Consider the following 27,365-nt stretch of genomic DNA (forward strand, 5'->3'; position numbering starts at 1 on the left):
ACTACATCATGTTATCCACCAAATTTAATGGTTTTGATGAAAAGTAACTAATGCACATTTATAGTTGTACCAGCAATATGATTGAAAATGATGATCACATACCTACCCTGCAAAAAAGACGTATAATAAGGTGTTACATTTTAAGTATAATAACCCATGGTTCATAAGAAACCTCAATGAAAAATATTACGCCGTGAGAAGAATAAAACCAACTATCAAGCATATTGTAAGAGAGTTTTATAACAATGTGCATTCACAACTTTCAATGACTGGGTTTCCATTGTTTCGGTTTAGAATTGCTTGAAAAGCAACTGAAACCTGAAATAAATAAAAGCTCAGTAAGGATAGTATCCACTCTGACACTTAAGAAATACAGGCCATAATGTCTCAGAATTAATTACTATTGTAGTAAAATAGTTGACTTCATCCAGACCTGTTGATGTGACATTACTACTGATCTTTGTGTCTCCAATGTTCTATGATTCGTGGTGGGACTCACTTGTGTAGACATCCAGTGAAGACAGAATCGGACGATGCTGTGACTCCTCCTTTAGTCTGTTTAGTCTGTCAGAAATTAGTCCCTGCATTCTTATTGTATGATCAACCGGGCAAGGTTTTGGCAAATGAATTCAATTCATGGAAGTGAACCTCAAAAGTTATCAATTGAAGATGAAAACAGCCAATTGAGAAAATGGAAAAAAAATACCAGTTTTAATGTAAATGGTCAATCTTCAAACCTGATAAGTTCTCACTATTAATTTTGTAATGAATTAATATATATGAGAATCCAATACTTAAACCTTAAATACTTATAAAATTAAGGAAAGGTTATTGGACATAGAAAAACATGAAATTAAACTTTAAAAACCCATCATGCTTAAACTGATTGTTAAATTTTCAAATCTCATTTTAATTGTTGAGGATTGATGGGTTAAATTGTAACAGCTAAATGAAGAACTGACACAGAATAAAAACAAAGGAGCTATTTTTTTCCCAATTTAGGCCACCGTACATTAGGTCGCCTGGTTATCCCAGTCAGACTGGGCCTGGTGGACGTCCTGTGTTTCCACCACAACATCCCAACTATGGCAACACTCAGGCTCCCTTGATGTACCAGCCTGACCAATACGGGTAGGTAGCTGTTATATGATTGGTTCTGCTGTGGGACCATGGTGTATCCCAGCAGGATTTATAACCCGACTGCAAAAAAAAGAGGATTGTTCTTTGTGATTTCCTTTTTTGATTCTGTTTAGTTATGTTTTGTACTAACCAGAGCTATGAAAGAATGAAAATAAAATGCATGCCTCACACCTGCATGGCTTTTGGCATGGCTGAACCTCTTCCTGCCTAATAGGGAAGTTGTAAACCGCAGTGCAGAGCTATTACATTACAAAGACTGGGGACTGCATTGAAAAATTTCAAGTCCTTCTCATTACACAGTTTATTCAAGACCCATTTGAAGAGCTGAACAAGCATGTCTAACTCTCTGATACCTTCAGTCATTCGATTGAACTTTAACCGAACAGATTTATTTTTTAGTATGTGCAATATTATATGGAGCAGGAATCTTCACATGATTTATTGGAAAAATGTCCCCAACATTGACTGTAACAATTACTTTAAAGAGTGATCTATCATATCAATGCTATTTTTAGTGGAAGAAGATGGGGAGAGTCATAACTCTTTTTGTCTTTTTTTAAAAAACATTTCAGGAGCTCCTCTCCTTGAATAGTGAGAGGTTGGCTTCTAGCTTCAGCCAGTATCACTTGAGCTGATTGTTGAATAAGTTGAAGGTGCATCCCAAACTCACTGGCCTTTTACTCAATATTCCCCAGAATAGTCTGGAAAAGTGTCTAAGCGGTACAGACCACCTGCACCTCCTAATTTTAGCCTCAAAGTGAAATGATTAACCGCATTTTGTTTAAAGTGGGTTTTGATGAAATCATTGGAAACAGTAACTGAAGACTTTAGTCCAAGAGGACTCAGGGTATTTCAATAATTGTGCCATTTCTTGTGCATATCGTGTCCTCTCCCCAGCAGTCTGCTGCAATGTCTGTTACTTTGCCAATAGGAACATTGACATTTATTGTTCAAGTGTACACAAAATCTCAAGGTATGGAACCCATGTTATGAAATTCCTTGTAATCTTTGCATTTCTAACACAGGGGTCCCCAACTTTTTTTGCACCGCGGACCGGTTTAATATTGACAATATTCTTGCGGACTGGCTGACCGGTGTGGGGAGGTGGGGTGGTGGTTTCAAGTAGGGTTAAACTCATCTCAACATATCTTTTACAGTTAGGGTTGCCAACTTTCTCATTCCCAAATAAGGGACAAAAGTAGCAGTCAAATCCCAGGACACTTTACCCCAGGAAAGACTACCATGACCATGAAGCCTTGCACGGGCACCTGTGTGCGCATGCGTGACATGCGCATGTGTGTACGTGCCAATTTTTTTTTGCCCCACAAATCAGTTTTGCCTTAATCTTCCCAACTATACTGTACATACATTATTTCTACTTTATATAGGCTGTGTATTTATCATATCATTCCTGCTTTTACTATATGTTACTGTTATTTATTTTCGGTTTTATGTGTTATTTGGTATGATTTGTTTAGTTATTTTTTGGGTTTGGCAATGCTCAAAAATTTTTCTCATATAAATTAATGGTAATTGCTTCTTCGCTTCACGCTATTTCAGCATGAAAGGTTTCATAGGAACGCTCTACCTTAGCGGGGGAAATACGGGACAAACCAATTTAGCCCAATAGATGGGATGTCCCGGCAAATACGGGATAGTTGGCAACCCTATGTTCAAGTTCAACAGTGCGTGACAGGGAATGAGGAAAGGTGCAGCTGACTCATATCGTTTCTTCACGGCCCGGTAGCATATGCTTTGCGACCCGGTGGTTGGGGATCGCTGTTCTAACACAACTAAAAACAACAAGAAAAGTTCACATGATCATGATTTGATGTAAACGAGTTTAGATGAACATTTTCAGCATTGTAAAATTCTTCTAGTATTTGCCTCTAGGTTGTTACAAAACACAATTTACATATACAATGTATTTTTAAAGGCTCCATGTTTAAATGTGCAATAAAACCGATATTGATGTATTAAAAACAGCTGAACTCTCTAAGTCTATGATATTGAAAAGGCTGAGAACTTAGAGTTTAGAGTTTTGAGTTTTTTGTTATGTGTTTTTTCCTTTTTCAGAAGGAGGGCATACCTTTGTTCTGGATTGTATTGTCCGTGATTCCGGACTGAATCTTAGACACCAATCCAATACATTTTAATGAAAACAGAGATATTATCAGGTTTATAATGATAAAAAAAAAACAAAGCTTGCATTACTGTTTACTCATGGAAGTGATTTTGCAAGTCTTACTTATAATTCCATTGGATATGTGTGTTACAAAGATATACCATTGAAATCTCCTCTCGGTGTACGATTTGGTAAGGGAAGACATTGATAAATATTTATGTGCTTGAAGTTGTAGCCATTGATTCTGGTTGCTATTCAATGAAAAAATGGAATGAATTAAAAAGTATTACCAAACCATGGGGCTAGAAGCAGATTCTATATCTTGGAAAAAAATGGAGGATAAAATGGCAAGTACAAATTTTACAGAAGGATCTAAAAATAAATATTATTGGTCATTTTTTGAAAAAGATCAGTAACTGTTGAGAGCAAACCATTCATCAAACTTTGCTGTAGCCACTCTGATATCACCTCCTTTCAGATGCAGATTAGTAGATATATTTACATTTACAAATTTGAGATAAAGAGCCACTTTTAACAAAATAAAATTCAATGAGTGATCATTGATCAGTTACTGGAATACAGTTAGAAAAAGTTTTTCATTCGCGGGATGTGGGCGTTGCCAGCTAAGCCAGCATTTATTGCTCATTCCCAGTTGCCCTTGAGAAGTTGGTGATGAGCTGCCTTCTTGAACTGCTGCAGTCTCTGAGGTGTAGGTGCACCTGTAGTGCTGTTAGGAAAGGAATTCCATGATTTTGAACCAGTGACAATGAAGGAACAATGATATGTTTCCAGGTCAGGATGGTGAGTGATATGGGGGGGGGGGGGGGGATTTCCAGGCGGTGATGTTCCCAGGTATCACCCAGGTATCAGTTGTTCTTGTCCTTCTTGATGGTAGTGGCTGTAGGTCTGGAAGATGCTGCCTTAGGAACATTTGATGTACAGTGCAATGCATCGTGTAGATAGCACACACTGCTTCAACTGTTCGTCGATGGTGGAGGGATTGGATGCTTGTGGAAGCGGTACTAATCAAGTGGACAGCCTTGCCTTGTGCTGGATGGTGTCGAGCTTTTTGAGTGTCAGTGGAGCTGCACTCATCCAGGCGAGTGGCGAGTATTCCATTACACTCCTGACCTGAGCCTCGTAGATGGTGGGCAGGCTTGGGGGAGTCAGGAACTGAGTTACATGCCGCAGGACTCCTAGCCTTTGACCTGCTCTGGTAGACACAGTGTTTGTATGGCTAGACCAGTTCAGTTTCCTGTCAATGGTGACCTTCAGGATGTTGATAGTAGAAGATTCAGTAATGGTGAGGCCACTGAATGTCAAGAGACGATTGTTAGAACCTCTCTTGTTGGAGTTGGTCATTGCCTGGCACTTGCGTGGCTCGAATGTTACTTGCCACTTGTCAGCCCAAGCCTGGATATTGTCCAAGTCCGCTGCATTTGGGTATGAACTGCTTCACTATCTGAGGAGTCACGAATGGTGCAGATCCCCACTTCTGAGCTTATGACAGTAGGAAGGTCATTGATGAAGCAGCTGAAGATGGTTGGTCCTTGGACATTTCCCTGAGAAACTCATGCAGTGATGCCCTGAGGATGAAATGATTGACCTCCAACGACCACAACCATCTTCCTTTGTGTCAGGTATGATTCCAACCAGCAGAGAGTTTTCCCCATAATTCCCATTGGCTCCATTTTAGCTAGGGTACCTTGATATCATAGTCAAATATTGCCTTGATGTTGAGAGCCTGACCTCTGGTATTTAGCTCTTTAGTCCATGTTTGGGCCAAGGAGGTGATGAGGTCAGGAGCTGAGTGGCCTTGATGGAACCCAAACTGGGCATCCGTAAGCAGATCCTTGCCGAGTAGGTGCTGAGTGATAGCATTGTTGATGACCCCTTCCATTACTTTGCTGTGATTGAGAGCAGGCTGATAGGGTGGAAATTGGCTGGTTTGGACTTGTCCTGTTTCTTGTGTACAGGACATAACTGTGCAATTTTCCACATTGCCGGGTAGATGCCGATGCTGTAGCTATACTGGGACAGCTTGGCTAGTGGTGCGGCAAGTTGTAGAGCACAGGTCTTCAGAACTATTGCTGGGATTTTGTCTGGGCCCATAGCCTTCACAGCATCCAGTGCTTTCAACTGTTTTTGATAGCACATGGGCTGAATCGGGTTGGCTGTATACTAACATCTGGGATGCTGGAGACTTCTGTAGGAGGCCGAGCTGAATCATCTACTCGGCACTTCTGATTGAAGATTGTTGCAAATGCCTCAGCCTTGTCTTTTGTACAAGTGCGCTGAGCTCCTCTGTCATTGAGGATGGGGGTATTTGTGAAGTCTCCTCCTCCAGTGAGTTGTTTGATTGTCCACCGCCTTTCACGGCTGGATGTGGCAGAACTACAGAGCTTAGATCTGATCTGTTGGTTGTGGGACCATTTAGCTCTGTCTGTTTGTTGCTGGTTATGGTGTTTGGCATGCAAGTCATCCTGAATTGTGGCTTCACCAGGGTGACACCTCATATTGAGGTATGACTGGTGTTGTTCTCATCATGCCTTCCTGCACAGTTCATTGAACCCGGGTCGATCCCCTGGCCTAGTGGTAATGTTAGAGTGAGGGATATGCTGGGCCATGAGGTTACAAGTTGAAGTTGAGTACAATGCTGCTGCTGCTGATGGCCCACAGCGCCTCATAGATGCCCAGTCTTGGGCTGCCAGATCTGTTCAAAGTCAATCCCATTTAGCATGGTGATAGTGCCTCACAACGTGGTGGAGGGTTCTTTAATGTAGAGATGGATTTTGTCTCCACAAATACTTTGCGGTGGTCACTTCTGCCAATGCTGACATGGACAGGTGCTTCCGCGGCAGGCAGGTTGGTGGGAATATGGTCATGTGTTTTTCCCTCTTGTTGGTTTCCTCACCACCTGCTGTCGTCCCAGTCTAGTAGTTATGTCCAGTAGGACCTGACCGGCTCAGTCTGTGCTGGTACTACTGAGCCTCTCCTGGTGATGGACACTGAAGTCCCCCACCTAGAGTACATTCTGTGCTCTTGCCACTCTCAATGCCTCCTCCAAGTGCTGCACAACATGGAGAAGTACTGATTCATTAGCTGAGGGAGGATGGTGTGTGGTAATCAGCAGGAGGTTTCCTTGCCCATGTTTAACCTGGTGCCATGAGACTTCATGGGGTCCAGAGTCAATGTTGAGAACGGCAACTCCCTCTCTACTGTACCACTGTGCCACCACCTCTGCTAGGTCTGTCCTGCTGGTGAGACAGTACATGCCCAGGAATGGTGATGGTGGAGTACAGAATGTTAACTGTAAGGTGTGATACTGTCAGTACAACTATGTCAGGGTGTTGTCTGTGAGACAGCTCTCCCAACTTCGGCACAAGTCTCCAGATGTTAGTAAGGAGGACTTTGCAGGGTTGACAGAGCTGGTTTTGACATTGTCATTTCCAGTGCCTACGTCTATGCTGGGTTCACCATCTGGGTTCATTTCTTATTATTTTCATTTTAGTGGTTGGAAAACAACTGAATGGCTTGCTAGGCCATTTCAGAGGGCATTTAAGAGCCAACCACATTGCTGTGGGTCTGGAGCCACATATAGGCCAGACTAGGTAAAGGACATGGTCATGAGAATGATTCCAGGAATGAAAGGGTTTCCATATGAGGAACGTCTGTCAGCTCTTGGGCTGTATTTCCTGGAGTTCAGGAGAATGAGGGGGGATCTCATAGAAACATTCCACATGTTAAAAGGCCTGAACAGATTAGATATGGCAAAGTTATCTCCCATGGTAATAACTAGGACAAAAGTGGATGACTTCAGGATTGAAGGACGTCCTTTTAGAACTGAGATATGGCGAAATTAGAGAGTGGTAAATCTGTGGAATTTGTTGCCACAAGCGGCTGTGGAGGCCAAGTCATTGGGTGTATTTAAGGCAGAGATAGATAGGTTGTTGATTAGCTAGGGTATCAAAGGGTATGGGGTGAAAGCAGGGGAGTGGGGATGACTGGAAGAATTGCATCAGCCCATGACTGGATGGCGGAGCAGACTCAATCGGCGAAATGGCCTACTTCTCCTATATCTTATGATCTTACGACATTAAGGGACCAGATGTAAAGGACATTAGAGAACCGGATGGGTTTTTACGACAATCAACATGGTTTCATGGTCATCAGATATTTTGATTGAATACAAATCCACCATCTGCCATGGTGGAATTCGAGCTCATCTCCCGAGTGTATAACTGGGTCTTTGGATTACTGATCCAGTGGTAATTACCACTACACCAAATCTCCCCCAAAACTGGTTGTTTTGAACCAATTTAAGTGCAGCACTGAAATTGAGCTACATGTCATACTAATTATGAAGTGCGAAGTCAAACAAATGAACATAGTGAAACTAGAGAAAGGCAATTTAGGACTGCTACTAGCATAAAATTTGAGGCCGTCTTTTTCTCTGCTCATAGGTCCACACTGACGTGGTTTGTAACTTGGTCTGCACGTTTGAGAGACCTGATAAGTGAAGTCCTGTGGAGCACAGGAACAAGGATCTGTTTTCATAAATAACGTCCAGCAGGAGAATTGCTTTCACAGCTGATTTAACCATTGACCCAAGATTATCTATATACTATTAAAACTCATGCTCCATTTGTCTGTTTGTAACCTCGAATTAGTGCAAACGGTGCATTACAGTGGCACTATTTTTGGCTAAATCGACTTAAAATGCGCTAACTTACAGAATGCAGGCAAGGTTCAGGGTTATATATTCGTTAAAAATTGCTCACTCGCCAAAATCAACAGCCCCGCTTTCACCCAAGAGCCAATGTCAGCCATGATGGAAACCGCGAAGCAATGCAATACCACGATGCATGCGCATGGCCAGCCTCAGAAGCGACTCACGATGCTCACAGCAGCGACACCAACCGGAACAACAGGGCAGGGCAGCTCTATTTCAAGCGGTCACATTCTGCTAATCACCATCAGCATGTGCAGGATTGGGACAGGTCAAACTGAGACCCATCAATAAGAGATAATTAAATCTTATTGTAATGATGTACTTCGAGACACCTATCAAATCCTTTGCTGCAGTCAAAGGACAACGGTGATTATATCACGTCCATTTAGGAGAGCGCCAACCACATCAAGAATAGTCGGCATCCTGGAGGCTTTGGTGTTACTGCTTCATATTTTCTATCCAGCATTAGGGTAAAAAAAAGTACGGTCAGCTTAATTATGCTGCGTGGAAAGAGAAGGGGGGTGTTGTGGTCAAGAGATGATGCCAAATGTTATCAGGAAGCGGCAAGGAGAGGGAGAGAACAAGAATCAGATGAGGCCAGGGCCGCACGACTTCAGGATCAAAGAGTCAGGACAAAAGAGATGAGAGAAGAAGAGACAGAGGAGCTGAGAAATGCATGCCTCCGGGATCAGAGACAAACAACAAACAGCAGAAGAGATGAAGAGATGGGGGCTGAAAGGGCTGCACATCTCCAGAATGACAAAAACAGGCACAGAATGAGGAGAGAGGAAGAGACAAAGGAGCTGAGAAATGCTCATCTCCAGGATCAGAGACAAAGAACAAACAGCAGAAGAGATGAAGAGACGGGGGATAAAAAGGCTGCATGTCTCTAGAATGACAAAAACAGGCACAGGAGGAGGAGAGAGAAAGAGACAAAGAATAAACAGCAGAAGAGATTAAGAGACGATGAATCAAAGGACTGCATGTCTCCAGAATGACAATGAGAGGCACAAGGGTGGCAGATCAACCAGAAATGATGCCATCAAAAGTGTCCTTCGTTAGACGAGGAGGAGCTATATTTGTCTTGCTATGCATCGTTCTTCTTTAATAAACTGAGGTTTTCTTCTTCAATTTCTAAAGCAAAGCGATATCAATAGCATTCAGGAAAATTTAATGTTCATTCTGTTCACATCAGATTGCACGGGTCACCCCATTGTCTCGTGTAGTGATGGAACTATAAAACACCAATAATTTTGAATATAGTGTGTTCTGGTTTATTGGAACACATTGGGACTAGTATATTTTGGCCCAATTAAGCGGTTGCCCCAAATAGCCGAAGTATCATGGAAATAGTTAAAAAGTATAAAAAAAAGACAAACTGTTTAACTAACAAATTGTAATTAAATGAAATACAGAACCAATTAGAACACTGCCAATAGTACTGCAGTATTGTAAAACTGTGTATTCATTCTTAATAGTTATTGACAGAGGAATTCTGAGTAAAGCAAACAGTATGATAAACCAATCTTATCTCTTTGTACTTGTGTGTCAGTTTCTTTAACTTCTTTTGACTATGGAGATGTCTTTTAAGATACCCCTGCAAGGTGATGGCACCCTTTTTACATCCAATCTCTCTCCATGACCTTGTTTGAGGCACCTTCAAGGATATCTTCCCTCAATGCTGAAGAAATGAAATCTTTGACTCACATTGCAGCACCTTCTCCCATTTTAATCCTGCCTCTGTTTCGTCTGAAAATTCTGTACCTTGTAACATTGAATTGCCAGAGCTGCCCATTGTTTAACAATGTTTCACTGATGGCAACAATATCATGGACCACAATCTTAATTAAAAATTTGAATTCATCTGCTTTACCTATTATACCCCTTGCATTAAAACAGACACAATTTAGCTTTGAATTTCCTTGATGTGCATTTACTCACTTGTTCTGCCGACTGGGTTCTTTCTCCTCTGAGTGCATGTACCTCTATTTGACCTAGGTCCTTGTATGTTTCCTTCATCCTGAAATATGCATGAATCTTAAGAATAATGACAAATCATTTGACTACAGAGGACCTTGCTCGGACATAATCCAAAGATACCGCAGTTTTTTCACTCTCACTAATAAGGACATAATACAATTTTGATAGCAGATCAATGTTCAGATTTTCCTTGCCTGTGATATTCTGCTACTTGTGGAATAATAGATTGACTGGGTCATTGGCAGAGTAACAAAATTCATTTGCCATTCACTGCACTTTTGGTCTTTTTCCAGTTCTGCCATTTTGTTTTGCAAAGCAATATTCCACTATATGATATTGGCACAATGTAAATTTTCTAAAGCAATAATAAATGTAGTTAAGTATACAAGTTTGGCCTCAAAATGCAGAGATAAGAATAGAGTATGGGTTTAAAGCTTGTTTTAAACATAGATTTATGAAAGCAAGGCACATTATAGGCGGCATTTAGGTTTTCCTTATCTGCTTTATTCAATAATATCTGGAGGCCATAACTTCTAAAAATAGTCTCTTGGGTAAAGCGCACTTGGAGCAAAGAAGAATTTTCAGCCACTGAATGCGACAGAACCTTTATCTCTATTGGACTGATGAACTATCTCGCTTTCATGAATTGACCTCAGCAGTACAGGGTTAATGAGGGGGAAGAAAAGTCTCTGCGTTCAGTGATGTTTCATTTACGAGCTTTTAGGGCAATTTTCAGTAGAATTTTTATCGTCTTTTGAAGTTCTCCAAGGATCACAGATTGCTTATGGTGGATGAAAGTATTGTATTTAAGCTGGCTACATATATAATTCATACTCTTGTTGATAATGCCAGCAAAGCACTGCTTGCCTTCTTTTTTTCTCAGAAGCCCTAGCAATGTCGTGGTAATGATGGGCTGAAGGTTGCTGAGGATGTTAAAATAAATGGATACAGTGCATTGAAATGTCAAAGGGAAAGAAATACATTCTCTGCTAGCATCTGTTAGTAATTACAGCTATATATGCCTCTTAACAAAATGAAGTTCTAATTTAGCACTTTGATCTTTAATATTTTAAACTTTAGCTATCTCTTGTAAAATTATATCCATTATATTTCAGTTTGAGACTTATTGTTACTGCATTTTCATCATCAACATTTAAACTAATTCATGTTTTACATAATCATGCTATCTAGCTTACAAAAATCATCTATTTTGTGCAATTGAGCTGCATATATTCCTTTCAGAGTAGTCTTTACCTTAGACACTTAATATTTCTGCTCAATACAGAAATCTCATGGTTTCCTGTAGGCACACTGCAGGTTGTCTCTTGTATTTGTCCCTTGTAGATGATTGGACTAACTGTTATTAATTGGTGTCAATTTACAAAACAGCTTTTTATCAATATTTTAAAAGATGTGTTTTGTGACAGCGACCATGAAGTGGAGAAATCACATACTCTCTTCAGTCTGCAGTGCTTGATAAAGTATCACATTTCTGGGCAAACAGAAATTTCCTTCAGCTAAATATTTGGAAGTCCTGAGACATTGTTGACCACAAACTCTGTTCCCTCATCACAGATTCCACTCCTGTGTCTGCTATTTGACCAAGTTATCGGACACCTGTGTTAAATACATGTCTTTGTGTTCAAATTTTGTTTGATCATATTTCCCTAATAGATCTTGGACCTTTATAATATATTAAACTGTATCAATGCAGGTTTCTGCTGTCACGTCATCTATTTAGCTTATGCTCCTGGAAGTCTGCAGCATGGCCAACTTTGCTTGTAAATGTGCTGACCCTTAAATGTTGATTTCTCACTGCATTAACAATGACTCCTGTTCAGATGCAATTTTTTTAGAAAAATATTTAATTCCTGGTAGTGCATGTAGTAGCCAGTGCCTGAATTTAAAGTTCTTTGAAATATTTTGCCTAAACTAAATGTTTTAACTCCCTTTCTCCAAATTTGCTTTTGTTGTAGGAGTCCATCATTCTTTTGCCATTACACCAGATGGCAACACACGATCCCCTGAAAAGCAGAATCCAGTTAACCATAACTGGAAGTTTTCTGATTTACAATGCAAGTGCCAACCAGATGATAATTAGGTGGTGGTAGCTCCATACACCATCAGTGTATGGTGGGCAGATGTACTATGTGCCTCTCAAGTGGCTTGGACCACTGAAGGTTATTTTCTTTTCCCCCTACAGATTGGTCTCCTTACTCTGGCTAAGAGGCTGAGTAAAGGACCCTGGTCAGAGGAGAGTTTGTGCATCTTCTGCCATTCCACGGGTGAGTGGTATTGGAGCTATGCCTGAACGGGCCCAGGAACCTGCTTGTCCCATGCAAAAACTGCCACCAACTCTTCACGATAGAGATTATCTTTGTTAGCCCAGATTTTGCAGATAAAATAAAAGAACTGAGGTTGCTAACTGCAATTTCCCAGTCTTCCACAAGGTGTACTCTTGAGAAGTTTAAGCTCTATGACGAGTAATCCTGCAGTATTAGACCTTGTAATCGAGACATAATTTGGTTTTTAATACTGCTTCACAATCCTTCTGACTCTCAAAGGAAGCTAATTTTATCTGTGCAGGTTGTCATTCCTTCACAAAAAATATTTCAAAATTCTGTGCTGTTTTAAAGTTGATATTTTAGCTTTATTAATCTCCTGATATCTATTTGTAGCTTGTAAAATGTCTAAATGAGTTATCTTATTACTTTGTTTTCTGTCGCTGAGTATCTTTGCTGTTCCTCTTCCACGAAGACAACATGATGCAGAATGATAAAGATCCCCTAACAGTGATACTCGACAGCAGCTGACTTTGGGAAAGAAGATACTCATGTCCCAGAGAACACAGACTTTTTGCGTAGCCTACACTTCTGCACTATCACTTCACTCTCCACATGCCCTTTTTGGTTTGTGGTTGATAAACTTTCTGTGTTGCTGTTTGGTCTTGAACTTGGGAGTTGAATTAGTTAGCCCATGTTTCTTTCCTTATCTTGATGCAATTCTGAGCAATATTATATGAAAGGAGGATGGAACATACTATTATCAGACATTTATTCAATTTTTAACATTGTTTTTTCTCAGATCCTCCTTTGAAATTCCTGATTTACAGCTTTCACAAGTAGAAAATTCCAGATCATGACAGTCCTTGGCAAAACTCCTCCTTGCAATTCCCCTCCCCCTGTATACTTTAAATCCTTTTCCTCTTCTCATTGAACACCTTTTCAGTGGTAATAGCTTTTTCTGTTGAACTTACCCTAATGCATCATATTCTAGTACATCTCTGTCAAAGCTCTTCGTTTTCTTCAAGGTGTGTTCTGATTACTAAACTCTTATAGTACATAGGGTTAGAGTATTTTTCGTTGTTATACCTTAAACCTTTTTTAGAGAAAAGTAGTGCGATTTTCAGTTTCTTACTTTCTGATTGTAGCCTGTCAAACCAAGACACAATATTGCACTTTTATTTTAAAAAAGCAATTTTGAAAGGTGTAATATTAAGACATAATTATTCTTGTAGCTTAATTTTGTATCTTAGTTCTTTGTATCCTAAATGTGTAGCAATGACCTAACCAAGTCTTGAAAACAAAAAACCTGGGAAAGAAGTTAGGCAGAATATAATCCTGTTATTTGATTGTAGAGTCAAAGAACCACTTACGAAGAGTAGGAAAGAATAGATCCTTAGTTATTATTGTACAAGCTTAGCTTGAGCAACCAAAGACCCAATTCTACCCTGGGATTCCAGACCTTTTTTTGAGAATCACAACATAAATTACCCAAATTACTCAAATTGTGAGCACTGGGGCCCAGCACAACTCTCTTTGTTACCCCACTAGTCACAGACTCTCAACTGAAAATGACATGGGCCAGCACAATAACACAATGTATTACAGCACCAGCTGTATGATTGGGGTTTCAATCCCACCACTCTGTCTAATTTTCTACATTCTCCCTACACCCAAGTCGATTTCCTCTGGTTTCCTCCCACAATTCAAAGATGTACAGTTAGAGTTAGTGAGTTATGTGCCTGCTATGTTGGCGCCAGAAAATGTGGCAACTCTTGCAAGCTGCTCAGCATAATCCTCAGTGATTTGATTTGACACAATTCACTGTGTGTTCGATGAACATGTGACAACTAAATCTAATTGAATTCTGGCCCTTGGAGTATTATTTGCAGTTCTTTCACCTACCTGCAGGAAAGATTAATAAAATTGAAAGAGTACAGAGAACATTTATAAAGCTGTTGCCAGGACTTGAGTTACAGGAAAATGTTGAACAGGTTGGGACTTTATTCACTGGCATGTAAGAAAATGAAGGCAGATTTGATAGAAGTATACAAAATTGTGAGGGGTATAGATAGGGTAAATAGAAGCAGGCTTTTTCCAATGAGATTGGGTGAAACTGGAGCTACAGGTTAAGGGTGAAAGGTGAAGTATTTTAAGAGAACCTGAAGGGGGAACAACTTCAGTCAGGGTGGTACAAGCATGGAGTGAGATCTCAGCAGAAGTGGTGAATGCGGGTTCAATTCAGTATTCCCTATAAGGTGTGTATGTGCACACGTCTTTTGCTACTAGTGCCCAAAGAAATTTGAACTGCGCTTAAAGGTTGTCACCCTTCTTGACATGTTAAGTGTATTTCATGATTGTATGAAATCATATCTCCTTTCAAGTTTCTGATACAGATACTGGTGACAATGTTGAGTTTGTGATAATTTGTCTGCAGATTTTGGGACTGGCTTATCTATACTGTTTTTATTGAAGAAATTGCATAGCACAAGATTTTTGCACACATTGGTCATTACAAATTAGAGGGAATGTTAAGAGAAGTTTGGTTAAGTATCTGGGTGGGAAGAGTATGGAGTGCTCCAATCCAGGTGCAGATTGATGGGACAATGCAGAGTAACAGTTGAGCAAATCAAATAGGCATAGCACCTGTTTCTGTGCTGTAGTGCTCTCTGAATATAATGTCCTCAATCCACACCGCTATATTCTCTTGGGCTCTACTTTTGTTCAAAAATCTGTTAGGGGATACTCTTTCAAAGGTTTTCTAAAACACTGATATTTTCAGTTCTGCTCTTTTCTTCTGATGTATTTTGGTTAAAACCTAAAGGCAACTTTTAACAGGTTTGTCAAAATCTTTTTTTCATCCAGTTAGGTTTTGAGCACTCATTCTGTTCTAAGTGTCCTGTACCAGTTACTTAACAATAAATGTGACTATTTCCCCTATGAAAGATGTCGGTCTAACAGCTGTATTATTCTTGGTTTCCTCTCTCCCTCTCAAATAGTGGGATTCAGCTCTTCGAGAATCTTCAGAATTTTGCAATATGACTACCTGTGCATCCACAGTCTCCTTAACCACCACTTTCCAAAGTTTTGAATGCACTTGTGAGGATACAGTCTCAGAATTAAGGATCATCCCTTTAAAACTGAGATGAGTAATTTGGTGAATATGAGCACAGATTGATTGGTACTTGAATGGTGAGGGTTTAAAGGTTACAGGCAGAAGGTGGGACAATGGGATTGAGCAGTTTGACTACCCATTGTAGATCCTTCCTGTCCACTGTAGTGGAGTTTCTGTTCATGCAGTGATGTAGTATGTTAGGATGCTCTCTACTGTACATCTGTAGAATGACATAAATATGGATGTACACAGTCCAGCTCTCTTCAGCCTCCTCAGAAAGTAGAGGCGTTGGTGAGCTTTCCTACTTGTGTGGAATGTGTTCTGGTACCATGAAAGATTGTGTGAGATGTGCACTCCCAGGAGTTTGAAACTACTCTCAGTTTCCACTGCTGTGATGCCTATGTAAAGTGGGGAATGAGTAGTACAAGTTCTCCTGAAGTTGATCACCTCTTTTGTTGACATTGAGGAAGAGGTTATTTGCCTGGCAACAGGCCTTGAGCTCTTCCACCTCCTCTCTGTAGGCTGCCTCATCGTTGTTGATGATAAACCCCACCACTGTCATGTCACCAGCAAACTTGACAATGTGATTACTCGGCTGTTTGGCCATGCAGTCATGTGTGAGCTGAGTGTACAGCAATGGGGTCAGCACACAGCCCTGGGGGGGGGGGCACCCACGTTGAGGATGATGGAAGGGAGGAGCGGTTGTGCATCCTGACTATCTGACGTCAGTTGGTTAGGAAGTCCAACACCCAGTTGTGCAGCGGTGTATTAAACCAAAGAATAGTTTGCTCACCAAGATCTGTGAGACAATACTTTTGAAAGCTGAACTGAAATCCAGAAACAGCATTCTGACATAAGTGCTCGTGTTTTCTAGGTGGGTCAGGGCCTGTGCATGACAGATGCTATGACATCTGTCATGGAATGGTTCTATTGGTAAGCATATTGATGAGTATCCAATGTGGCAGGAATGGAGGTTTTGATAGGTGCCATTACTAGCCATTCAACGCACTTCATGATGATTGGTGTCAGTGCCACTGTTGGGGGGGGGGAGGTGATGGTGGTCAATTAGTTCTGAAGGTGTAAGTGTTCTTTGGTACAGGGATGATGATGGTTGATGGATGATGAGTGAAGTGTTGAAGATGTCAGTGAGCTGGTGTGCACACTTCCTGAGTACTCGGCTGGAATGTTGTCTAGCCTGGCCGCAGAGTCCTGCTTTTTGCTGTGGTTACAGACAATGGCTGCTCACCTGGAAGGGGAGGAGGGGCTTTACTTTATGAGCAAACAATCAATCTATGTATATAAGCTATTCTATGTATTTATATTTATTAAGTTTTTTGTGTTCTTTACCTTACTGTGATTTTTTGTGCTGCATGAGCTTTGGAGTAACAATTATTTCATTCTCTTTTACACTTATGTACTGGAAATAGCATTAATCAATCTTGAATCTTGAAAACTTACACATGATTGAATGGCAGAACAGACTTGATAGGCTATGTGACCTAATTCTGCTCCTGTATCTTATAGTCTTATCTTAAAATGGATACAATCAAAATATTTTCTGCTGTTTCTTGGACAGTGTCAGAAGTTTGTCACATTTATTAGTTTATTACGTTTCCTTGGATGTTAGTTCCTACACTGTTTCCCAACACAGGCTGCTTGCCTTAGGCCAGATATTCTTCTCTCCTAAAGCACAATAGATTTGTGAAAGAGTCAAAGACTGGAAATTTCACATGCAATAAAACAAGCTGGAGGAGCTCTGCAGCATGTGTGGGAGGAAAGCAATTATTGAGGTTTTGTGTTGAGACTCTGCATCAGCTCGTGGTTAATGGGTAGTGCTTTGGGTTGCACTACCTCTGAGTAAATTTTTGAGTAAAGTTGAAGCTATCTTTTGTATTTTCAGTCAATATCTACTCACACCTGTTTAAAGAATACCGCTCATGTTTGGCAGGCTCTGCCCTGGAAGATCCTAATAAAGTTTTATGGAAATTATTTAAATATAAAGAGTTTTATGTCACAGGCCAAAATATCTTTTGGAAGTGATAAATAAACTCTAGCGTCAAAGTTTGCAGATGAACTTCTTAGACTTGTTTCCTGATGTTCATCTTAATGAAAAAATTACACTTGGGGAAAACATTTAATTTTCCAAAATAAAAAGTTCTTGCAGCCTAACTTCCCCACAGCTATATTTAACAATTCATTGCTTACAGTGATTTGCAAATGTAGTTCTACTAATAGTTCACTTTCATATTGTGATCTCCCCAGAGTAAAGATCTGGAATTGAGCCAGTATTTACTATGTGATTTATTGCATCTTAAGTGTGTTTTAAAATTCCAAGATCCAAAATGAAGGAAAACTAGATTGTATGTTAAACCCTGCAGTCTCACACCATTGCAAAACATTGCAAACAGCTAATTTAACTCTCCTGTTGATCCGCATTGCTTTTTAATAATCATTCACTGAAGAAACTATGTTCTTTGATGGAAATTTTTTTAAAATCCCCTGGAAATGTGTTAAATTGGCACTAAGATTACTGACACTGATTTATTAAGTTAATTTCTGAATACTTATTTTTAAAAAGGTGAGCTATAATAGTAAAAATTTGAGCATCCCATGTAGGTAGCACCATCATCAAGCTGTTGTGTATTGTTGCTTGGGACTGACTCAAAGGCATAGAAAGCAACAGTTAATCTTGGTTAACTCTCAGTGTATTAAAATCAAGTCCCAGAGAGCAGCTGACCGTTAGTTCCTTTCTTTCCATATGTATCCTGGGACTCTGCTTGAAGCATTGATATTCTTCTGCTGGTATTCCTCAATCTAATAAAATCTAAAATTTGATTTATCCCACTCGTCAGATTGACATCCTAATAAGCTGCGCTATTTTTGCTGGCCTTCTCAGAAATCATCTCACACTGAGATGGGCTTTTCAGTCCAATTTGTCTATGTTGACCAAGTTGCCCACCTGAACTTGTCTCATTTACCTGTTAACTGTTCCACAACAGATTTCATATCCTACCTTGAACTGAGTTGACCTGTGCTGCCCTGTGTCTCAGTATCTAAGTGGGTAATAATGAAACCAGTTATTTTAGCATCAACTATTTGTATCTTTTCAATATGAATTGCTTAATTATCTCTGAAGGGAGATAATGCAAATGCTGGGCAAGATAAATCCTTAAGTAGCGTAATGGCATTTCAAGTGATTATACAGAGCAACAGTTGTGATTGCTTTCACTTATTCTGTTTTTCTCTAGCATTATAAAATATAGTGAACTTGTGGCACTTCCCCAACATCATTTGTAATTAGTGAGGGGAATAGCCGCAGTTCTGTGTTCATTCAACCTAATCTTCCTTCATTACCGTTGTTTTGGGCATCTGTAACCATCTCTTCACAGTTTCTTACGCGCTTGATGTGAATTTTTTTTTGCTTAATCATTAATACCAAAGAAGTTCATTATTTACATTGGAGAAAACAATGTAATTACACAAACAACATGCTTAAAATGAAACTAATTCATATTTAAAAGTCTTTTGCTGAACAAAAGCTGTAAAATTCCTTTATTTGAACTGTACACCTACCCATACTCCATCATAGCTCTATATTTGCTCAAATATTTATCAAATTTTCTTCATAAAGTTGTTATTGCATCAGTGTTCATGGTTATTTCAAGAATTATATTTTAAAATTTTGCTCTAGTTCTTGTGCAATTTCGTTACCACTGTTTACTCTTTTTCTAACCACTACCATTTGTCAGTTTTTCCTTATTTATGTGAACAGAACCATTAATGATTTTGAATATATCAGCAAAGTGGAAACATTATTTCTTTGAACCAGTCCATAAAGGAAGATGAAACAGATTGATTAATGCAAGTTCAAATTAGATAGATTTTTCTGAGCAAATAATATTTTGGAATAAATTATACTATAACTTAAAACATGCATGTTTGGGAGAAACAAGTCATTTTGAGCTTTTCCGAGCTGAAGCTTTCAGAGCTTTCTATTTCTGTGGCTTTCCTTGTCTTGTGTCTGATTCATTCTAAATTAAATAGAGATTTCAATGATTAGCCAATAACTCCACATTCACAAGCTTTCTAGTGGTAGAAAAGGAACTAAGATCTTGGCCTGTTTTCTACAAGTGCAATTAATGAAACAAAATTGTAAGATCAATGTCGAAAGACAACAACATAAAATGTGACGCATTTTTAACAACAAGAGAAAATAGCACAGCTTACTAGGCTGTCAATTTGACCAGTGGGATAAATAAAATCTCAGATTTTATTAGACTGAGTATTAGAAGAGCACCAATGGTTTAAGATTCTAATTCCTTTGTAGGAAGACTCAATACAAATGGATTTAATCTGTGTCGATTGCAAAATGTTTCGACTCTTAATTGCTAGAACTATTTCTAATTGCCATTTTTTTTTAATATTAGTGCTTTAAACAGAGAGTCTCGACAGTTTTTATTTTGAAAAGGATCAACGCTAAACTTGGTGGTCTTCACCTTGACCAAACGATATGTTTTTTCCTTCGCGATCCTCTGCACACATTTTTTCAGGAAGCATATTTGGACAATGTTCCGATTGATTTTGTTTCTTTCATAGTCCAGGTTTATCTCTTGTACTGGTGGACATGAGTAATTTCATCACAGAGGAAGTTGTTCTCAAATGGCAGGGGTAGGCAACCATGTCTGACAAAGGAAGTTAAGGGCTGCATAAAAGCCAATGGAAAGGCATATAAGGTGGCAAAAGTGAGTGGGAAGTTGAATGATTGGGAAGCTTTTAAAATCCAACAAAAGGCAACTGAAAAGTTATAAGAAGGGAAAAGATGAAATATATGAGGGCAGGCTAGCCAATAATATAAAGCAGGATACCAAAAGTTTTTTCAGTTATATAAAGAGTAAAAGGGATGTGAGAATTGACATTGGACCACTGGAAAATGATGCAGGTGAGGTAGTAATGGGGGGCAGAAAGTTGGCAGATGAATTTAATGGGTACCTTGCAACAGTATTCACTGTGGAAGACACTAGCAGTGTGCCAGAGGTCAGTGAGTGTTAGGGAGCAGGAGTGAGTGCCATTGCTATTACAAAGGAAAAAGTGCTATGCATCCTATGGTGTGGCTATCCAGAACGAGAGGACACAGCCTCAAAATTGAGGGGTGACCCTTTAGAACAGACGTAAGTAGGAATTTTTTTTAGCCAGAGAGTAGTAAATCTGTGGAATGCTGTGCCACAGACTGCAGTGGAGGCCAAGTTCATGTGTACATTTAAGACGGAAATTGATAGTTTCCTGATCGGTCAGGGCATCAAAGGATATGACAAGAAGGCAGGTGTATGGGGTTGACTGGGATCCGTGATCAGCTGTGGAATGGTGGAGCAGAGTCAATGGGCTGAATGGCCTAATTCTGCTCCTGTGTCTTATAATTCACTAATAAAGCTTTGCACTTTCAGTGTTCTATGACATTTGGCACGACTTTGGCAGGATATATAATTTAACAACTTTTGTATTATTTAAGAATAGTAAGCTGTGTCGGAGGTAAAGTGACAGCTTCCAAGGAACTTGAAAGAGAAGATCAAGATCTTTCTCTGCTCCATCTTTGAAATCTGTTGAAAGTAAAAGGGGTAGATTTTATGAGTGGGTAACAGCATGAGTTTTAGGGAACAACACACCCTTTGACAAGTAATCTATAAGAATCAGAAATTAGAATTGTCCCACCATCTTGAAATTCCAGAAATACAGGGTGAAATGCTCATTGGTTACAGTATTTTACAACAAACCCTTCTTGTTGATATTAATTCTGACTTTAAATTTGGAGAATTCTTCACTGTCCTTCAGTGATTCCAACGAAATGTGTTGATTATAATTTTGTGAATGGTTATTGTATGTTTTAAAACTATAAGTAAAGCTTACACTAGTTGTCATCCATATTAGCAAGTGCTGTTGATTTATTTTGATAGCTTGCCTAGTGTTGGTGACACTTAGGTTATCAGTTCTCAATGTTCCTGGATATCTATAATATACAAACAATCATTAAAGTACAGTATATTGGGACATAAATAGAAAATGAATTTTAAAAATCAAACCCATGCCGTTTGCAATGGTTCTGGTAATTCTGTGGTATAAATGTTCCTGAAAATTGGCAATGATATTGAGTGACGTGTGAGAGCTTAACGGGATACGGTTTGTTTTAACTATTGCTGTTCCAGTGTTGTGCTTGCTGTTGCTTAACACTTGACCTCTTTTCATTCTTTATCTTTATCCTTGCTCTTCCTTGGTGTTCCACACTGTTGCTTTCAATCCAGCATCTGTCTCCAGCCCTGGAGTCTTCCCCCCATGTTACTGATCATGGAGCATGCTGCTGCTGTCAGATATGTACCTTTGTATCTTGCTTTACATTCTCGGTCTATCTGTGTCATGTTTATGCAAACAACCATGTATGCTGTCTTTTTTTTCAGGCAAGCTGGATACGCTGGCATGAACCAAAGTGGTATGATGGGCTCGAGCTCTCCCTACAGCCAACCAATGAACAACAGTTCTTTAATGATGAACCCTCAGACCACTACTTACAACATGGCATCCAATATGGTGAACAGCTCTTCAGGTAAATCACGTTCAAAATGGCGAGAATTATACTGTTGAAAAGAACATAGCTCCCTTTTGAGAAGCTAGGGAAGAGGTTTGATCTCTATTGTATGCACTTTCAGGAGTTAAGAAAATTGCAGGTATTGATGAAATGCAATGCATATTAATTACCAATTCATGCATTTTGCAGGTACTTAAGAAAAGAAATATCTCCTTTTTATTGATCAGAGATGTAACAGATAAACTGTTTGAACAATTATTTTGTCTTATAACAGTTCAGTTGTTTTAGGGAAGGGCGATAAATCGGCTGCAGATTATTTCTTACAAATTGAAGAGAAAGCAATGCAAAGAATCTGATCATTGGCAAATTAGCTTCCTTTAACTTAGTATCAAAATGTCCAGTTGTCTGCATTTTTGTACAGCTTTTTGTACCTTCACTTACTCGGAGAAGACATTAATTCTATGCTTGGGGTATGATTCCTAGATGCCAGACATCTAGCGCCTTACCCAAAGGTCAGATTTAATATAATTCATGAGCAAGTATTAAGGGACATTGTGGACATGATCTTTACTCTGCAACTTAAAGAAAAAGCAGGAGGAGGTGCCATCTACTATTTACAGTCTTTCTCAACCTTGCTGAAACTTTTGATTGTCAATTAGGAGGGGCTGTTGAACACCCTTCTCAAACTTGCTTCCAATAGAAATTTCTCCCCTTCTTACCTTTGCATTACGGTGACATGCAGGCCTTGACTCTAACCAGTGGGTAAAAAAAGAGAGCTCGGTCTAGTGAATTAGGTAAGATTGCTCCATTGCCCTGACATTGTTGTTTGCAATGCTGCTACTCCCCTCCAAGCTTCCTGTCAAAGTGGATAAAGTATACAGGATTATTAGTAAGCTAAATCAACTGACCTTCCAGAGCAAAATGCCTGCAAGTGGTATAGGTGTAGATATGTACTTGATGGGCTTGGATGTGTTGAGCCTGTTTCTGTGCTGTAAAACTCCATGAAAGAATGTTGCCCCTAGTTCGGCAATTTACCATGTTCTCTTTTGTGTGCATTCAGCACTAAGCCACTGTTAGCTTTATTCACTGAAACATATGAGAAGATGGGTCTTGTATGCACCGACAAGACCAAAGTCCTTTGCTAAATTGACCTCATTATACAACAACACTCCCCAGTAACAAAGGGCCAGGAAAAAGTAGGTCATTTTCCTCCTTGTATTTATTGACAAAGATAAATATTGATGAACAATTTCACCATCGGTTACAACATGCTTACTGAAGAAAAGTGGATTTAAAGATCAAAAACTCAAACCTGTTACCAAACTTGTGTTCAAACATGAAGCATTGATCTCTGTCTTCAGTATGTTCAGAGATCTGGGCTATCTTCCCCATGTATCACAAGGGACTGAGAAGATTCTACCAATGAACAGTCCTCCAGATCCACTGGGAGGATAACAAATCACTTTTAAGTATCCTCAACAGGCCAACAGGCCAACAGCCCTGGCACTAATTCCCTTATTGACTCAGTTGGCTTTACTGACACTCTGAACCCAAAACAGGGACTTTGTTCGGTGCAACTTGCAGGGGAAGATTACTGGGCAATCAGAGAAAATGTTTCAAAGATGCTCTCAAAAATGCTTGGAAAAACTGCAACATTCCAACTAAGTTCTAGGGTGTTCTTGAGGCAAAATAGAGGAGGAGCATTCAGGAGACACTGAAGACCACAAGTCCATCCACCAAGAACAGAGAGAACCCCAGCGTAAATCGCACAAGGAGTGCATCATTTCACACTCACCAGCCCAAGCTAAAGAGTGGAGATACCAAATGACAAACATACCACCCTTTCAACTGGCTGTCCCATGGATAGTTTTGAACATATACCAATTCAATTAGCACATACTCCTAAGGGAATATATATGTGACATGTCCATTGTCAGGCAGTAGCCTGTTAAAATCACATTTCCAGGAAGGGTACGTACAAACTATCTGCCAAAAGTCAACAATATTAGACAATTAATATTGCTTTGAAAACTGTAGAAGTCCCATAAAAAGCATTACAAGACATTATCCTTAAGCACTCTAGTATTCTAGAGCACCTCTGTGTATCAAAATAAATTTCACAATCCAACTTACTCAGGTTTTGGACTTCTGACTCTAGTAAATTTAAAGCCATTATATTTTAAATTTCTAAATTTCATTTTTGATATAAAAGGAAGTAAATAGGTTAGTATGAACTTTGTTGTTGTGCCTTCATGTAATAAAGAAACAAAATATAATGCAGAATGGAAATTTCTTGAGATGAAGTAATTTTCAAGCAGATTTTCTTTGAGTCGATTATTTTGTGCACTTGTGGCTCAGAATATTTAAATCACAAAGAAAATTAGAGTAATGACATCCCAAAGCCTCCCCGATGTTAGTTTGTTCAGATTCTGTTTATCACAGTATTTCCTTCAGATGTGAATTTGAGAAATTTAGCTTTCTGAGGATAAAGGCATTTTTAGAAGTTGAAATGTGATAAGGTGAGCAAATGTGAAGTTATCCATTTCAGTGGATGGATAAAATAAGACAGTGTATTATTGGAATTGTTCATGTACAAAAACAATTGGATGTTCTGGTTTACCAGTTATGAAAAGCAAGTATTTCAAATGCAAGCAATTAAGAAGGCAAATGGTATTTTGGTTTTCTTTGGAGGATTTGAGTGGAGAAGCAAGCATGTCATTGTACTACCATTTAAAGCCTCTGGAATACTGTGTGCCTTTTTAGTTGAGGGGTAGTTACAGACAGCAAATATTTGGCAACATTGCCAATGATCCCATCAACAAAAAATATATCTACTGTCCTGTGGAACTCTTGCATCCATTAACCATAGCAGTTAAAGCCAGTGGGGTATTTACTCTGTGATTTTTAATGTATTAGATTTCCTTTATGATAGATTCAAATTTTTTTAACTGGAAAGAGTCATCAAGTGCAGTAAAGAGCCTTCGGGCTGCTGTCCGCACCAGTCATCAATTATGCGTTTACACTAATCCTGCAATGTTTTATTCTTCCATATTTCCATCAACTCCCCCCTCCCCCCAACTCCGACTCTGCCACTGACCTACACTCTGGGGACAACTTACAGTTAACCTACCAATCCTAATAGCTTTGCGATGTGTGAGAAAATGCATATTAAGATTCTGTACTTACTCACTCTTCCTTCAGTTAGTCCTGACGAAGGGTCTCGGCCTGAAACGTCGACTGTACCTCTTCCTATAGATGCTGCCTGGCCTGCTGCGTTCACCAGCAACTTTGATGTATGTTGCTTGAATTTCCAGCATCTGCAGAATTTCTGTTGTTTAAGATTCTGTATCTAGGTTAGGCTGACTAGTAAACAATGAACTGTAAATCTACTAATCATAGACATACATTGAGCAGTCAGTCTTATCAAATGAGAATTTGAGATCATTGGATTATTTTGTGTTCTACTAAATTAAAAGCAAGAAATGCTGAAGAAGGTACATAAAAACAAAAGACAAATGTACAAAAACACAAACACTTTTGCATCCTGGTGACTTAGGAAAATACAAAGTACAAGTTCAACCTTGGTATTCAGGCACTTGGGAATATTGGGTATAGATTCTGTCTCCTTGTAAAAAAAAATGTAGGTAATTTATTCACTAGGCTACTTCTTGGGATAGCAGTTCTGTATGAGGAGCAGTTATGTAGACTATGCGTGCAAACTTTAGTGTTTAGAAGCATGAGCAGTAACAGTATTGAAAACTGAAAGTTCATACAGAGCTCAGCAGGCTGGATGGAAGGAGGATGCTTCCCCTGATTGAAGAGCAGGACCAGCAGTCACATTAAGAAGGGACTGCATTTTGGACTGAAATAAGAATTCTCTTCACAGAGAGAGGTGAATCTTTTGTGTTGTCTGCTCCTAAAGGCTGTGGGAGCTTAGTTAATGAGTTCATTCAAAGCAGAAATTATGGATTTCTTATATTAAAAACATCAAGGGATGTAGAGATACTGTACTGGAATAAGAGGGTGCTAAGGTGCTAGGAAAGCCATGATCCCAATGAATGGCGGAGCTTAGACCCGGATGCAGCTTGTGCTTCATTATGTGCTCCTACATTGTAGTTTCATTATTTTAGGAGAAGGTAAATGTGTGAAGTTGTTGCCTCATCTATGAGACATCTCTTCCACTTTAAACACCTGGTCTCTGATCTTACTTGCAGGGCTATCAGGTGTGTTATGTCCAGATTTAGTGCTTCAGGTGAAGCTGGGTTATCTATCCTGTTTTATTGTAAACTGGGTAACCTGCTTGGTCATTTCAGAGGGCATTTGAACCAACCACATGCCTGTGAAACCAGAATCCCTTATACCCTATTTTGATTATTTACTTCCAGAACTCACCAAGCAGCTAGCAGACAAATGATCTGTTTTTAGAAATAATTTGAGTTGGAACTTTGGCCTAAATGTCAAACATACCCTGTTCCTCTTAGATAATTTCATACTCTCTGAAGCATCCACATGATTAAGTAGAAGCAATGATGTGACATTAGTTTCATGTCAGAAATGGTATTCCCAACTGTATAGCAGTTCCTAAGTAATTCACTGCAAATTCACTCTGACTCAGACCTCTAATTTTCTGATCCATTGGTCAGCAAGTGAACCAGGTCATCACCGGGTAACATAGACTTAATGGTTTCAGTCACTTTTCTTTCTGGTTTTATTAAATTAAAGTGGAACCTAGATCAAATTTTTGCTTCATATATAGATTCTAATTTGATCCCCTTGAAACTGCTGTGAATTATGGTAAGCTCAAAATTTCTAGAATTCTCTTCCTTGTCACATTATGACTTTAAAAGATTGGCACAAGCTTCTATAATGGCTCCTTTTGTGCAGTTGCATGAGTACTTCATGGTGTTATGTTACTGTTAAATGACTCAGTTATGTTGGTGAGCAAGGGATTAGTTTCATTGCTTCAAATATGATTTTATTGCAATGAATCATTATAAGGTGGGTATTCTTGCAGTTGATTATCTTGCCCAGCAGTTGTTTCAGTTTGACCCAAAATGTGAGGTAAGCTAACGGCTGTGTAGTTTGTGGGGAGAGAAGGAAGCTTGTTGAGATGACAAAGTTACCACTCACTTGTATCATACAGGAAATGCTGTGCAGCAGGCTGCAGATCACTTCAGTTCTTGCTTGTTAGTTCCGTTAAACTAAACTGAAAATAGCTTTGACAATTGTGCAGAGTTTGGTAGTGACTTTCAGATTATAAAGCAACATAGACTAAACTTGAAAAGCAACTTACTCATAACTTATTATCCAAGCAATTTAGCATGTTCATAAGTTCAATGGACTGCACTGGAAATGTCATGAATATTGAACCTACTTCTTGATTTCTTTCAGCATTTTATTAAATAATTTTCTGTGTA

General features: G+C 39.3%; 1 protein-coding gene across 6 annotated transcripts in view; it reads left to right on the forward strand.

The window, feature by feature from the left end:
* Positions 1-27,365, forward strand: part of arid1b (AT-rich interactive domain 1B) — a 421,995-nt gene that overhangs the window by 335,502 nt on the left and 59,128 nt on the right. For 3 of the 6 annotated variants that reach the window (XM_063056016.1, XM_063056019.1, XM_063056017.1), the window contains 2 exons: positions 1,003-1,131; positions 21,821-21,966. In XM_063056016.1, the coding sequence (XP_062912086.1) occupies positions 1,003-1,131; positions 21,821-21,966 (275 nt within the window). The remainder of the gene's footprint in view (positions 1-1,002; positions 1,132-21,820; positions 21,967-27,365) is intronic. The other 3 variants (XM_063056018.1, XM_063056020.1, XM_063056021.1) reach the window with 1 other exon arrangement.

The sequence above is a fragment of the Mobula hypostoma genome, chromosome 8 (assembly GCF_963921235.1).
Source record: "Mobula hypostoma chromosome 8, sMobHyp1.1, whole genome shotgun sequence".
Lineage (NCBI taxonomy): Eukaryota > Metazoa > Chordata > Chondrichthyes > Myliobatiformes > Myliobatidae > Mobula > Mobula hypostoma.